The sequence below is a fragment of the Stomoxys calcitrans genome, chromosome 2 (assembly GCF_963082655.1).
Source record: "Stomoxys calcitrans chromosome 2, idStoCalc2.1, whole genome shotgun sequence".
NCBI lineage: Eukaryota > Metazoa > Arthropoda > Insecta > Diptera > Muscidae > Stomoxys > Stomoxys calcitrans.
This window is the reverse complement of record NC_081553.1, coordinates 26,125,579-26,141,194: the sequence shown is the minus strand read 5'-3', so window position 1 is coordinate 26,141,194 and position 15,616 is coordinate 26,125,579. Positions and strand designations below refer to the sequence as shown.

The following is a 15,616-nucleotide window of genomic DNA, read 5'->3' as shown; positions in this document are numbered from 1 at the left end:
GTACTTCTTCTCCATAGCAGTCCACCAAACTACTGAGGCGTAAGTAAATCACGCTTTGGTAGAGTCAGTGGACCATCCTCGGATTCAGGCCCGTTTAGAGCCTACGGCCTACATAATGCCCATCATCTGTGAGCCTTCTCAGCCATCTCCTATTCACGATCACACCTAAGTATTTGGCCTTGTGCGATATCGACAACGTTTTATTGAGGAAAAGTGGTGCGTCAAATTTACTCACCTTCGTCTTCCTCGATAACAGGGATTCTGTCTTCTCGGGGTTAACATTGATACCCCTGGACTTAGCCTAGTCATATGCCATATGCAGGATCCTTTCGTCCCTTCTGTATAGCTAGTTCGGATCCTGGCCTGGTAGAGTAGAATTTTTGCAATCTCTTTTCAGTAATCACCAAAAATCCTTATTTTTATGATATTCATCTCATGGTCAGAATAGCCCGACTGTCTCCCATTTGGGAGTTTGATTTTTGTTCACAGGTCCTATATTAAATATAAATGTACTATCGATGTTTTATAATTAGAGTCCGGATCCACAAGTGTATATGCAATACACCAACGCATTTGCCACATAATAGAAGACAAAATTTCGAATTTGCATAAAAATCCGGCCTCCAGTTATAAATAAACAACAAAAAAAAAAAATAAATTTGCCCATGAACATTCCACTAAGGAAAAGAGGCAAACTTCTCACATATCAATGAGTGCAGTCCGAATCAAGTTTAAGCTCAATGATAAGGGGCCTCCTTTTTATAGCCGAGTCCGAACGGCGTGCCCCAGTGCGACACCTCTTTGGAGGGAAGTTTTACATGGCATTGTACCTCACAAATGTAGCCAGCATTAGGAGGGGAAAACCACAGCTAAAAATTTTTTCTGATGGTCTCGCCAGGATTCGAAACCAGGCGTTCAGCGTCATAGGCGGACATGCTAACCTCTGCGCTACGGTGGCCTTCGGTTATAATTTATCTAAATTGAAATATAGATTTCAATTTCTTATTGTGTTGGAAAATTTCTTCAAGTGTGCACATTTTTGCGTAATAAAATAAACAACAGCCTCATTGATTCATCAAATGGCAGACAGCTGCATTGTATTGTACAAATAATTTGTCTATTCTGTGTCCATACATACTTTTCCCCAATTACAATTATAGTCACCTTGTGTCTATCAAAATAATTACTTAATCTTGTGACAATACTTAATCAAATAAAGAGATCTGTTTCCTATATCAACCAACGTACGACGAGGGTATCTTCAATTTGCCTTACAGTTAACAACATGTCGAAATGTCCATTTCCAACCCAAATAGTCTATATATTTTTGAATGTCTTAAAATTCTAAGACTTTCTATCCATGAGCGTCCTTCTGCCAATGTGTCTATTGCTACAATCTTTAAAAATTGAGATATTGAGCTGAAACTTTGCAGATATTGGTTTTATATATTGCGTTGCCCAAAAAGTAATTGCGGATTTTCATATAATCGGCGTTGACAAATTTTTTCACAGCTTGTGACTCTGTAATTGCATTCTTTCTTCTGTCAGTTATCAGCTGTTACTTTTAGCATGCTTTAGAAAAAAAGTGTAAAAAAAGTATATTTGATTAAAGTTAATTCTAAGTTTTATTAAAAATGCATTTACTTTCTTTTAAAAAATCCGCAATTACTTTTTGGGCAACTCAATATTTAGTGTAAGTTTAGAGACGGCCTATATCAGACTATATTTTGATATAGCCCCCAAATAGATCGATCTCTTGATAAATGGGCTTTGGGCTCATTAAAGGTGCGTTTAATTTCCCATATTTTGGAAATAAGGTACAGTGAGCTGTATTAGGCCCACCATATTCTGGCAGAGTGTGATTAAAATGTAATTTGTTGGGCCCATAAAGGGCGCAATTACAGTGAGTCCCCCATAAAGCCCCTCGACATGCGAATTGACTTTGGTACAAACCAGGCTAAATTTCTATGTAGCTGCTATGGGTTCATAAATGGTGCAGTTTTCACTGAATTTTTACGTAAAGTTTATATATAACCCAGGTGGTAGGTATCCAAAGTTAGACATTCTTGTTGAGTATGGTCATGATCTGTCTTTATTTGGGTGTAGCTGCCATATAATCCGATCTCCCGAACTAAGATGCGGCCATAAAAGGCTCATTTATTACCCGAAATGCTGAAATTTGTCATAGCAAGAGAAATTACATATCTTAACAAAATCACTTATTATGGTATATATCCGCCCCATAAAGATGTTCGTTTGGATATAACTGTCACATATACCGATCCCCGGCTGTAAGAAGGCCTTGGGCCCCCCAAAAAAAACATAAATTACTCCTTTAGTACATAAATTACTTGTATTAGACCCCTCGACTTCCGTAACGAGTTTAGTTTAGCTTAGATCGGACTAAATTTCTCGATGTAAGTCGTTGGGACCATAAAAGTCGAATTTATTTCCCGATTTCGCTAAAGTTTGGCACAGTCATTTGTGTTAGACCACTCATATGTCCCGAGTTTGGTCCAGATCGGACTATATTTTTATATACCTGCCATGGATTCATAGTTGGTGAATTATTCACCGGATTTTTACGAAAAGTGGTTAATATTTATTCGAGGTGTTGAATATCCAAAATTGGGCCTGTCCGAAGTTAATGCGGTTTTCTTCTTTGATCATGTATTTAATGTCCGAGAGTTTGAGGTCACCGTAGCGAAGAGATCAGCATGTCCGCCTATGACGCAAATCGAGAGATCGGTGTATAAGGCAGATATATCCAAATCTGGACCGATCTGAGGAAAATTGAAGAAGAATGTTGAAGGGCTAAACTTAACTAACTGATCCAAATTTCGGCGACTTTTATGGGCCCAAAACCTTGAGTTGAAAGATTGGTCTATATGGCAGCTATATCCAAATCTGAACCGATCTTGACCAAATTGAAGAAGGATGTCGAAGTGACAAACACAACTCACTGTCCCAAATTTCGGCGAAATCGGACAGCAAATGCGCCCTTTATGGCCGCAAAACAACAAATCGAGAGATCGGTCTATATGGCAGTTATATCCAAATCTGGACCGATCTGCGCCAAATTGATGAATGATGTCGAAGGGCCTAACATTACTCACTGTCCCAAATTTCGGCAAAATCGGATAATAAATGTGGTTTTTATGGGCCTAAGACACTAAATCGGCGAATCGGTCTATATGGTAGCTCTATTCAAATTGGAACGATCTGTGCCAAATTGATGAATGATGTCGAAGGGCCTAACACAACTCACTTTCCCAAATTTCGGCAAAATCGGATAATAAATGTGGCTTTATGGACCTAAGACCCTAAATCTATATATTGGGTTGCCCAAAAAGTAATTGCGGATTTTTTAAAAGAAAGTAAATACATTTTTAATAAAAATTAGAATGAACTTTAATCAAATATACTTTTTTTACACTTTTTTTCTAAAGCAAGCTAAAAGTAACAGCTGATAACTGACAGAAGAAAAAATGCAATTACAGAGTCACAAGCTGTGAAAAAATTTGTCAACGCCGACTATATGAAAAATCCGCAATTACTTTTTGGGCAACCCCATATATATAGATATATGGGGGCTATATCAAGATATAGTCCATCTTCGAATTTAACCTGCTTGTAGACAAAAACAGAATTTGTGCGAAATATCAGATCAATATCTCTATTTTTAAAGACTGTAGCGTGATTTCAACAAACAGACGGACGGACATGGCTAGATCGTCGTATACTTAATGGGGTCTCAGACGCATATTTCGAAGTGTTACAAACAGAATGACGAAATTAGTATACCCCCATCCCATGGTGGAGGGTATAAAAATGAGGCCGTATTTATATATAGCTGCTTTTTAGATAGATTTCCCGATTTAGCGTTTTAAAACCACAAAAGCACATTTAATATTACTCCATTTCGATAAAATTTGGAGCAATGAGTTGTACTATGCCCCACATAGTCCGAACCGAAAATGGTCTACCATGTTTCGATATAGCTGCCATATAGACCATTTTAACGCTCTTGGGTCTAGAACCAATAACAGCCACATTTTTTACCCACTTTCGTTGACATTTTAAACGCTGTGCTGCAGTAGGCCTTCCATTGACGGAAACGAATATGATCCAGATTAGACCGAAAATGCTATAGAAGTTTTTCGAATTATTGAACATCAAATCGAAAACCATAAACTGCCTTGTTGATCCGATTTTTAGAAGTGAACGGAATGTTCTCGTTATTAAAACCATGGCATCACCATGAAAGGCCAAATCATACCCAACCCACAAAAAACAATGAAGTAAAGCTAAATCATTAATAATGACATTTATCTGATATTTAGCATCCTTAAGAACACTGCCACATATAAATAAAAATTATGGCAAAATATCAATCAAGATTGCTCATTGCTTATGTGAAATTGGTTGAATCAGATTTGGTTGGTGTCAAAGCGTAAAATCATAATCGTAAACCTTTTTGCCTTTGATTCTGTGAATTACTATAAAAACAATAGGCCAAATATAAAACAAAAAAAAAACACAAATTAATGTATTCAGCGGAAAAGAAAATATATAAATGAAATATAAAAATACTTAAACAAATTACCGCATAAATTACACACACACGTATGTTCTTCAAATTCAAGAGAGGCAAAACAGAAACACTCGCCTACAGGAATTTAAATCTATTGTCTTAAAACATAAAACATTTTAGGCCATTTAAACACAAAACAGGGTTAGGTAGGCGCAGAGGTTAGCATGTACATCTAAGATGCTAAAAGCTTGGTTTCGAATTCTGAAAAATTTCCAGCGGTGGTTATCCCTTCCTAGTGCTAGCGACATTTGTAAGGTATTGTACCATTTGTTAAGGCAGCCATATAAAAACTTCTCCATAAAGAGATGTCGCCCAGCGGCATGCTGTTCGAGCTCGACTTTAAAAAGGAGGCCCTGTATGATATGAGAGAAGTATTCCCTGTTCCTTAAAGGAATGTTCATGGGCAACTTGTAAAAAGGGGACGCCTTATCATAGAGCTTAAACTTGAATCGGACAGCACTCATTGATATGAGAGAAGTATTCCCTGTTCCTTAAGGAAATGTTCATGGGCTAATTTTCACCTACATAACAGGATACACCGATAGAAGGTGTTGTCATTTGGCGAAAACAAAAACTTCCAACAGATGCACAGAATCATGTGTACCATGGAAGTAGTGTAATTGTTGCAGAAAAAAAGTCTGTCATTATGCAAAAACACATGCATTGGGACAAAGTACAGCTAATAGACAGGGTTGTCGAACGTGGATAATGTGGTAATTGTATCATAGAGACCATTTCGCAATTAATACAATTCAAATACAACATACCACCCTTGAAGCTATCACACCTAATATGGTTGAAAAATCTTCTAACCAAAGACGAAATGCGTTCCATAGTGGTTGGTCGGTGTTGCTATATCTGGCTTTCCTTTACCATTTGCAAAGAAAATCTCCAATCATTGAGCACGTCACGAAACAAAAATTGTGAAATTTAATGATCGTCGCCCTAACAGGCAAAACATTTTCAAAAGTGGAAAAGTTGTGATTGTCAAAATGTGCCGATAAAAATATCATTAAAAATCACAAATTGGAGAAAACTTGAAAGAACTAAGTACGAAAACTGTAACAAATTTAAAAAACATTTATACCCGTGGTCCATCTCTTATGCATGCCTCTATTAGAGAACACTGAACTCATAACATGTGTTTCATATAACCATTTTATCAATAAAATATTATATGTTATTTTTTTATACCCTCCACCATAGGATGGGGGTATACTTATTTCGTCATTTTGTTTGTAACTACTCGAAATATTCGTCTGAGACCCCATAAAAATATATTTTTGATCGCAGTGACATTTTATGTCGATGTAGCCATGACCGTTCGTCCGTCCGTCCGTCTGTCCGTCCGTCCGTCTGTTTGTCGAAACGCTAACTTTCGAAGGAGTAAAGCTAGCCGCTTGAAATTTTCCACAAATACTTCTGTTGGGATTGTCAATGAGCCATACCGGTCCATGTTTTGATATAGCTGCCATATAATCCGATCTTGGGTCTTGACTTCTTGCGCCACAAAAGGGCGCAATCCTTATCCGATTTCAATAAAATTTTCCACGACGTGTTTTGTTATGATAGCCAACCACTGTGCCCAGTATGGTTCAAATCGGTGCATAACCTGATATAGCTGTCATATAAACCGATCTTGGATCTTGACTTCTTGAGCCTCTAGAGAGTGAAATTCTTATCCGATTGGAATGAAATTTTGCACAACGCATTTCGCTATGACTTCCAACAACTGTGCTAAATTAGGTTTAAATCGGTCCATATGGCCATATAGCTGTCATATAAACCGATCTTGAATCTTGCCTTCTTCAGACACTAGAGGGCGCAATTCTTAACCGATTGGAATGAGGTTTTGCACGAAGAATTTTGTTATAATATCCAATAACTGTGCCAAGTATGGCTCAAATCGGTTCATAACCTGATATAGCTGTCATATAAACCGATCTGGGGACATGACTTCTTGAGCTTCTAGAGAACGCAATTCCTATCCGATTTGGCTGAAATTTTGCACGACGTATTTTATTATGACTTTCAACAACTGTGCCAAATAAGGTTCAAATCGGTTCATAACCTTATATAGCTGTCATATAAACCGATCTGGGATCTTGACTTCTTGAGCCTCTAGAGGTCGCAATTATTATCCGATTTGCCTGAAATTTTGTACGACGAATCCTCTCATGACCATTAACATACGTGTTTATTATAGTCTGAATCGGTCTATAGCCTGATATCAGCAGCAATGAGCCCCCAAAGGGCGCATCTACCGATGTCCATTAAATTTGGTACAGATTTGGATATAGCTCCCACATTGTACATATGGGGTAGGTGTAGGGTATTATACAATCGACACCGCCCGATTTTTGCCCTTCCTTACAGGTTTTTTATTTCAAATTATAATTTAAAAGTTAGTAGTAGTGTTAGTGGAAAGTTAACCAACACATTTATATAGAAATTTTAAGTATACCAGTGTCACTCAAGTCACTTAGTAGTGACCATATCTAAAGTTGTTGAATCGAAAAAAACAACAAAGAGGGGAAAATCTCACACAATTGTGACACGTATATAAATTGATAATGTCGAAATATATATTTGTACATGCTGCTCAAAATGACTCAGAGCAAGACTAATAGCCAGTAGTATACTTGACTTGATTTGACTAATCACAAATGTGTGTTTTGGTTTTATTGTTGCTCCTTTGATTGCAGGTTACGAAAAGTATTCACTTGCCATTGACCACAAGTCTGTCGTCTGCGCCCCGTGTGCTAATGTGTAGTGCTTCTGTGGGCACTGAGGCTTCAGTGACACTGCATTTGCGCGATGTTTCAAGAGATGATTCCAATCAATCCTCAGCATCATCAACAACCGCATTGGCCGCATCACATCACTACATCAGCAATCACGGAGGAGCAGCAGGCAACGCATCGGCAGCAGCAGCTACAACGACAGCAACTGCAGCAGCAACACTGGATAATGCATTAACCATTGGCTATCCCGATCCAGAAATGTTGGCCGATGTCCTGGGCACATTACAAACAGCATGTAAGTTAGCCACTGCTTCTAAACGCTTTCATAAAAGCTTAACATTTTTTTTTTCTTTCCATTTAGCTTTGAAAAATACAAATGCCAATGGCGATAATACAAAATTGAATGCCTCCAAAGTGAACAATACCAGCGATACAATAATCCATACCAGTTTAAATAGTTCTTTGAAAAATCGCATAACCATCAGTAAACGCAGCTCCTCCAACAATGTAACCAATATCAGCAACAGCAGCAACGGCTCTGGCCCCAAAGATTATCCCAAAGGAAGTGCGGCGGCATCGTCGTCAGCCACCTCGGTACAAACGGTATCAACGTCCACCAATACCGGCACAACTACTGTGAATAAGACCAACAGCTATATTAAAAATTGCCTCATACGCAGCAGCAGTTGCAGTAATACTACCAACATCACTTCCCTGGCTCAGATAATGAGCAATAGTAGTACAAGCAGCAGCAGCAACAGTAACAACAACAACAATAACAGCAACAACTCTTTGAATTCCCTTAGCAACAACAATAACAACGGTACCATTGGCAGCACTTGCAACGGCACCGGTAGTCTAATACAACAGCTTAACAGTGTTGGTAGCAGCAATTGCAATACCCCCAGCAACAATAGTTGCAGCAACAGCAATTTCAGCTCCAGCAGCAACGATAGTTGTTTTAGTTACAGCAGCAATAGCAGCAGTGGTAATTCTTTGGCCCGCAGCATTACATCGCTGAGTCACGGTACAAGAAAAGTTCCTGGTCCATTGGCAACATCGCCGACAACAGCGCAAGCAACAACTAATACGGCAACATCAACAACTAATAATCCACCGAAAATCTTAAAGAAGAGTCGCACAAAGATATCGGCGCCAAGTCGTCACGGACCACAGCAGTGTCAGGTGGGTTTGAGATTACAAATAGTGCATAGGTAATCTGTAAGCTGTAATCAAAACTATTTTAAATTGATAACGTCCATTAATTTGGCTGGGAAAATAAGTCCCCAACCCACTACCAAAAACCTTCCAAAAAGACTTTTAGATGGAACAATATGGGACTCAAATTAAACTTATTGGTCCCTAATGCGGAGCCAACCATCAAAAATTCCAACAAACGAAAAACCACACCCATCGGGGCTGTATGGATTTCAAGGAAAAAATATTTGAGAAAACGAATCCGACATGTGAACTTGGGCCAAATGTCACAGGGTCAGTCTAGAAGTGGGTAATCAGGAATTCAAACTGGCCTTATATTTAGAAAGAATAGGAATTTTTTTACACTTTTTTTTCAAAAATTTCCGCACCTTTTTCAGTGCTAGTTTTGCTCTCCAACTTAAAAAAAAAAAAAAAAAAAAAACTAATTACACAGGGGATGTATGACAATCTATGGACATTATTATACTAATTGCTAATTTGGATGGAAAATTATTTGGACCCTGAAGGTCTTTTTCTTTCTGCCGACACATGTACGCATTACCAAAACAGCAATCAAGCGTAAATTCATAATTAATTCCTATTTCGAAAGTAACGCAATTTCAATATTTTTTTACTTGTAATTTCAAAAAATAATAGTCCAAGAATCATAAAACATGCTCATGTGCGTGTACGCGTCTTGTTAAAAACAGTGTCGATTGCAAAACGAATAAACAAGCATACAAAAGAACCCAATTAGTTTCAGCATAGAAAGCTTTCTGGCGATTTCGTTCCGTTTCGTTTTCGTATTGAGATGTACTAAGATGACAAGAAAAAAAAACATTTACCGAAGACATAGAGGCGACAGTGGAACTTTTATGAAAACTACTGCGAAAAGAAAACATGTACTGTATCATAAATCAAAAAGTTATATCTCAATAGAAATATTAAACGGGCTACCTCAATATAAGGATCTTAATATCCGATATAGTTAGTCATTTGGGAGTGATTTGAGCAAGCCAACTGATTTGGGAGCATGACATTCAGCAAATGCAAAGGAGGCCACCAAATATGGTATAAAAGCGAAGGTGTACAAAAAGTACAGTTACATAAGCGAAAGGAGAAAAGGGAAAGGATAGGTGAAATGGTAAAAAAGTACCCCTCCTCAAGGGAAAGGATACAAAAACTACCCTTCTCCAAGTGAAAGGGTACAAAACCTATCCTTCCCCAAGGGAAAGGGTACAAAAAAATTCCTTTCCCAAGCTAAAAAGTACGAAAAGTACTCTTTCACAAGGAAAAGCGTACAAAAGGCACCCTTCACAAGGAAAAGGGTACAAAAGTATACTTCCATAAGGAAAAGAGTAAAAAGTACCCTTCTACAAGGGAAAGGGTACAAAAAGTACCCTTCCACATAGAAAAGGGTACTAAAAGTACTCTTCCACAGGGGTAAGGATGGAAAAAGTACCCTTCCACAAGGGAAAGGGTACAAAAAGTACCCTTCCACAAGGGAAAGGGTAAAAAAAGTACCCTTCCCCAAGGGAAAGGACACAAAACAACCTTCCCCAAGGGAAAGGGTGCAATAACTATTATTCGCCCAGAGAAAAGCTACAAAAACTATCATTCCCCAAGTGAGAGGATACAAAAACTATCCTTCCCCAAGGATAGGGAAAGGGAAAGGATGCAATAAATATCTTTCGCCCAGGGAAAGGCTACAAAAACTATCATTCACCAAGTGAAGGGGTACAAAAACTATCCTTCCCCAAGGGAAAGAGTACAAAAACAATCCTTCCCCAAGGGAAAGGGTAAAAAAATTTCCTTCCCCTATCTAAAAACTACGAGAAAAATCCATCCACAAGGGAAACAAAAAGGTACAAAAGGTACCCTTCACAAGGCAACTGGTACAAAAAGTATCCTTCCACAAGCGAAAGGGTATAAAAAGTACCCTTTCACAAGGGGAAGGATGCAAGAAGTACCCTACCCCAAGGGAAATTGTACAAAAACTACGCTTTCCAAGGAGAAGGGCACAAAAACTACACTTCCTTAGGGGAAAGGGTATAAAAACTACCCTTATTCAGGGTGGCAACTACCCTTATGTGGCAACTGTATCCAATTATAATCTTATCTGTACCATGCTTAGTATGGATGTTGATGGTTTCAATACAACTCACTGTTCCAAATTTCAAAGAAATTGGGCTAGGAACATAAGCGAAGATAAGCCTCTGGAATGTGTGCTAAGAACCCCCCCCCCCCCCCAGAATAGTTGTAGCTCCCCCGCACTGAAGTTTAAAAAAGTCATTGTTTTCGGTAAAATTTGTTTTTTTTTTTTTTGCTATTCAAAGGGCTTTACCCTCCCAAAAATCTGGGTTGGCTTCGCCTAAGACATTATGATCCGTCTTTATCAATATATAGTCCGATATAGCCCAGCTTCAATGTTTACCTTCCCATGGTAAAAAATTATATAAGCTATGATTCAGCTCAATATCACCATAGAGTGACTAGACATACGGATGGATATGGCTTCATCATCTAAGACTTCTACGACAACCGAGAATATATATGCTTAATGAAAGCATATGATGATCTCCTTTCATTGCCGAGTCCGAACGGCTTGCCGCAGAACGGAATCATTTATTGGAGAAATTTGCAGGGCTTATTATCTCAGGTAAATGCCTCACACAATTTTTTTCTGATGTTCTCGCTGGGATTTGAACCCAGGCGTTAAACTTGAAAGACGGACCTTAGAGCTACGGTGACAACATTCAGTTTAATCCAGTTGCTAAGAGAAGTGAAAAGTGATAACTTTGAGACCCTGCATCTTACCATCTATTATGCCGACTTTCAGGAATATATGGCCCCTGAAAGTCGATATCCCCCTCAAAAAATTTCAGTCATATTTTGAACTTCACGGGCCAATAAATCAAAAGTTGTGTTCTTACTGATTGCTGTCCTAAAAAAATTGTATCGCAATTATTAAGAGGTCCCTATTTATAGCCGAGATCGAACAGCGTACGCTGCACGTGTCGTCTTTTTACAGGAAACATTTGCATGGCTGAATCCTTAAGAAATGTCGCCAGCATCAGTGAGGGATAACCATAGCTGATTATTTTTTTTTTTTTGATTATCGCCAGGTTTCGAACCTGTGGGTCCAACGTTATACAAATAAAACCATTACAAGTACTTTGCAAATGGCTCCGAGCTGGGGGACCAAGCAGTCAGGGAATGCGGGAACTGGTATAGTTCCAATGAACGGCGGTAAAGCTTCAAAAGGGCAATTAAATCCTCCACCACCTAATCTCAGGCCTCAATTGAGAGAATGAAAAGGTGGGTAGTCTGGCTGTAATATTCAGAGATATATCGAAAATAAGCTTCGACAATGCGAGGCAAATGGTCGAGAAACGCACTAAACGATAGGGTATTATGAAGAAACTGCCGTAGTAACTTCGAAGATCCTATAGGGAGATTTGGAGATCTGGACTTTGACAATTCGAGTCAATTACAAAGGGCGAATGAGAAGCTTATAAGTAGGAACAAAGTTGCTAGGTACTGAAGAAATCAAATCCGTATCAGGCCAATAGTTTTATACCCACCACCGAAGTATGGGAGTATATTGAATTTGCTATTCCGTTTGAAGCACATAGAATTCCATTCCATTTCCGACAATGCAAAATATTTGTATATATATTTTGGATCGTCGTTAAATTCTAAGAAGATCTACCAATGTCATTGACCAACCCTAGGAACACAAAATTAATAAAAAAAATTAAAACTAAATATTTTAAAAAATAAAACTTTTGAACAATTATTACATTTTATGCCACTGTCCTACTCATTCATTCATTTGAAGTATCCGAAACATGAAAAACCACCAGCCCGCCATCTACCTAGCAATTAGAAAAACCTGCAACAACCTGGCAGACGGCATCATCTTACACCGCAACAAATTTCCCATATGTTCTTTGTCGTGTGTGCCCAAAATTCGGCATCCATACGTATGCTTGTGGTTGTTGGCCCCAAAGTAAATGATGGAAGGAGGACATGTGTCTGAATGAATGCATAAACCTGACATGGGAGTTCAACAACAAGTAGCAGAGAGTCATATGGGTGGTTGGTTTGTTGGTGGCAAGAAAGAGTGGCGTCTAATTAAAATATGTTGTTGGTTTTTCTTTTTTGCTTATCTGTGTACACTTGGCCATTTGCAAATGGAATATGCTTGTTGTTGTTTCCATTAAAGCATTCGACTTAATTTTGTTTCTTTTTCCCCTTTTTTTGCCTTTCTTTACAGATATGTAATAAAATTTTTGGAAATGCATCAGCGTTGGCCAAACACAAACTGACGCATAGTGACGAGCGGAAGTATGTTTGTGTTATGTGCTCCAAGGCATTTAAGCGACAAGATCACTTGTAAGTTTGAAATAAATTGCTGAAAAATTATAATAGAAAATATTATTTAAAATCGAAAACGTATTATTTTATTAATTTTGTGGATTTCCACTGAAACCAAATGAAATGCTAAGTTAACACGCATTTTAAGATACTTATAACTTTTAAAATTGCAAACTGTAAGAGATAATGCTCACTTACGAAGGTTTTTTATAACAAGACGTTTTAAGGATAGCGGGGTAGTCTTTGGACTTATAGATGGACTTTTTCGCTGACGAAAGTTTCGAAGTTGAAAGTCAAGGGGAATTTTATAACACCAATTTGATAATCAGATATCGCCCTGAACTTATTTAAGTACCCAGTCAAACTATATTTCAAGAAAGAGTAGAACAAACAAAATAGGAAAATCAAGGGAAGCCTTTTACACTCACGAAACACGAGAATCAGTGAATATAAGTAATGGTATATCAAAATATCACTTATCCGTATTTGCAATTAAGCAAGTTTCGGATAACCGAATTTCGTTGCCGTTAAGCGTTGAGTTATAAATGAAAGCAAACTTTTACATCACCTTACTAATTATGTTAAATATTACTGGAGTTGGATAGGTGTAATGCTCAGTAGCATTTTTTAATAGCCAGATATAAATTTAAGCGAAATAACCAAATATATTTTAGCAAACTTTATCGTTGACTCAATTTTCCAATTCCAAATATGTTTCTACAGAAATTAATATTTCTCTTGGTCGACTTTAGTTTTACACATTGGCTTAGCTATACTTTTTTCCTGGGGGAGCTACAAATGCAAATTTTGTCCATGAACATTTCACTAAGGAAGAGGGGCAAACTTCTCACATATCAATGAGTGCAGTCCGATTCAAGTTTAAGCTCAATGATAAGGGGCCTCTTTTTATAGCCGAGTCCAAGCGGCGTGCCGCAGTGCGACACCTCTTTGGAGAGAAGTTTTACATAGTAATGGTACAAATGTTGCCAGCATCAGGAGGGGAAAAACAGCGCTGAAAATTTTTCCTGATGGTCTCGCCAGGAGGGTGCTACAGCCTAACCAAAAAAAAAAAAAAAACAACTAAAAACGCACCACCTCAGCTATATATAAACATAGTTTCGTTAAAACCCGGTACAGGATGACTATGAGCATGAAAAGCTGGGCAGCACTGACTGAAAGACTCAGTGCCTATGATACTTGATATGTAAAGACGAGTTATAGGCGCCTTTAAATGTCCAATGTTCATAATCTTCCCGCGGCGATTGGTTCCATGGACCGGAATGGGTTTGAAGTTTGACGAGGATCGCAATCTCCACATTCAATTGCGGAAAATGCACCATTGCGAACCTGCAGCAGCAATATTGACATTTGGTCCAAATTCGGCACAGCTCGTCACAAATCACTCTTCAAAATTTCAACAACATCGGGTATTTAAGGGTTCTTATATGGGTTGAATGCTGTTAATCGGGTGATCGATATATATGACAGCTATATTCATACGTGATCCGATCGGCATCATATTCGGGGAGTTTTTTAGGGGTTCAACATAGCACAAGGTAATTAATTTCAGCAAAGCCGGGTAAAAATTCCCTATCTATGGGTGATAGGTCTTCAATCGGAAGATCGATCTTTATGGGGGCTATACCAAAAATGGTCCGACCTAAGCCATACTCGGCATGAACACTTAACACAGCTAACTGTGTTAAATTTAAGTCAAATCGAGCAAAAAATATGGCTTTTATGGGACTGAAACCTTAAATTGGGAGACCGATGTATATGTAGGGGCTACATTAAGACAAATACCGATTTGAACCATTATTCGGCACAGATATCAGCGATCTAAATACAAATAATGGTCTAAATTTCAGCCTAATCTTGTAATAAATTCAGATTTTATGGGCCTAAGACCTTAAATAGGAAGATCGGTCTATGTGGGTTATATGAAGATATAGTGCGATTTGGACCATATACGGCAGATTTGGACCATTAACGGCAGATTTGGACTATATTCGGCGGTTTGGACCATATTCAGATGTCAGGGAACTTAAAACAAATCGTTGTACCAAATTGGAACCAAATCGGGTTCTACTGGAGATCGGCCTATATGGAGGCTATATAAGGATATAGTCCGATGTAGCCATTGTCGTGCTTGATTTGCCTATGGCCATAAACATAATCTGTGCCAAGTGTCAGCTCAATATCATAATTTTGAAAGACTGTAGCGTGCATTCATTAGAGGGACAGACTGACATGGGTAGATCGTTTTAGATATTTACGACGACCACGAATATTCATCGGAATGTCCCATATATTTTGCTTTTGATCCCAATAAAAAAAATACTCAATATTTTGGCGAACGTTTAACGATAGTCCGTTCACATGATGTCCAAATTTCCCATACAGATTTCTAGGGAGATCAGTTAGGTATTCTCGTCCTAGCTAAAATTGGCAAGTGAAGGAAACCTTAATGTGACATTTATTATAAAAACACATACACCACTACTGTAGGTGTGGTATTAAAAATATAATAAAAAACCATATGCGTCTGTCGCGTATCCTATCTATATTGTTTGCCTTTTTTTAATCAAGATAGAGATGACATTTTTATACCCTCCACCATATAATGGGGGTATACTAATTTCGTCATTCAGTTTGTAACTACTGGAAATATTCGTCTGAGACCCCATAAAGTATATATATT

General features: G+C 38.1%; 1 protein-coding gene across 8 annotated transcripts in view; it reads left to right on the top strand.

Annotated features, from left to right (window-relative positions):
* The window catches only part of LOC106092459 (homeobox protein 5), a 159,160-nt gene that overhangs the window by 117,409 nt on the left and 26,135 nt on the right, over positions 1-15,616 (top strand). For all 8 annotated transcript variants that reach the window (XR_009396900.1, XR_001222161.2, XR_001222159.2 and 5 more), the window contains exons 2-4: positions 7,300-7,633; positions 7,700-8,523; positions 12,815-12,933. Coding sequence is in view for 4 of the 8 variants with exons in the window: in XM_013259328.2 (XP_013114782.2) it covers positions 7,300-7,633; positions 7,700-8,523; positions 12,815-12,933 (1,277 nt within the window). In the remaining 4 variants the exon portion in view is untranslated. The remainder of the gene's footprint in view (positions 1-7,299; positions 7,634-7,699; positions 8,524-12,814; positions 12,934-15,616) is intronic.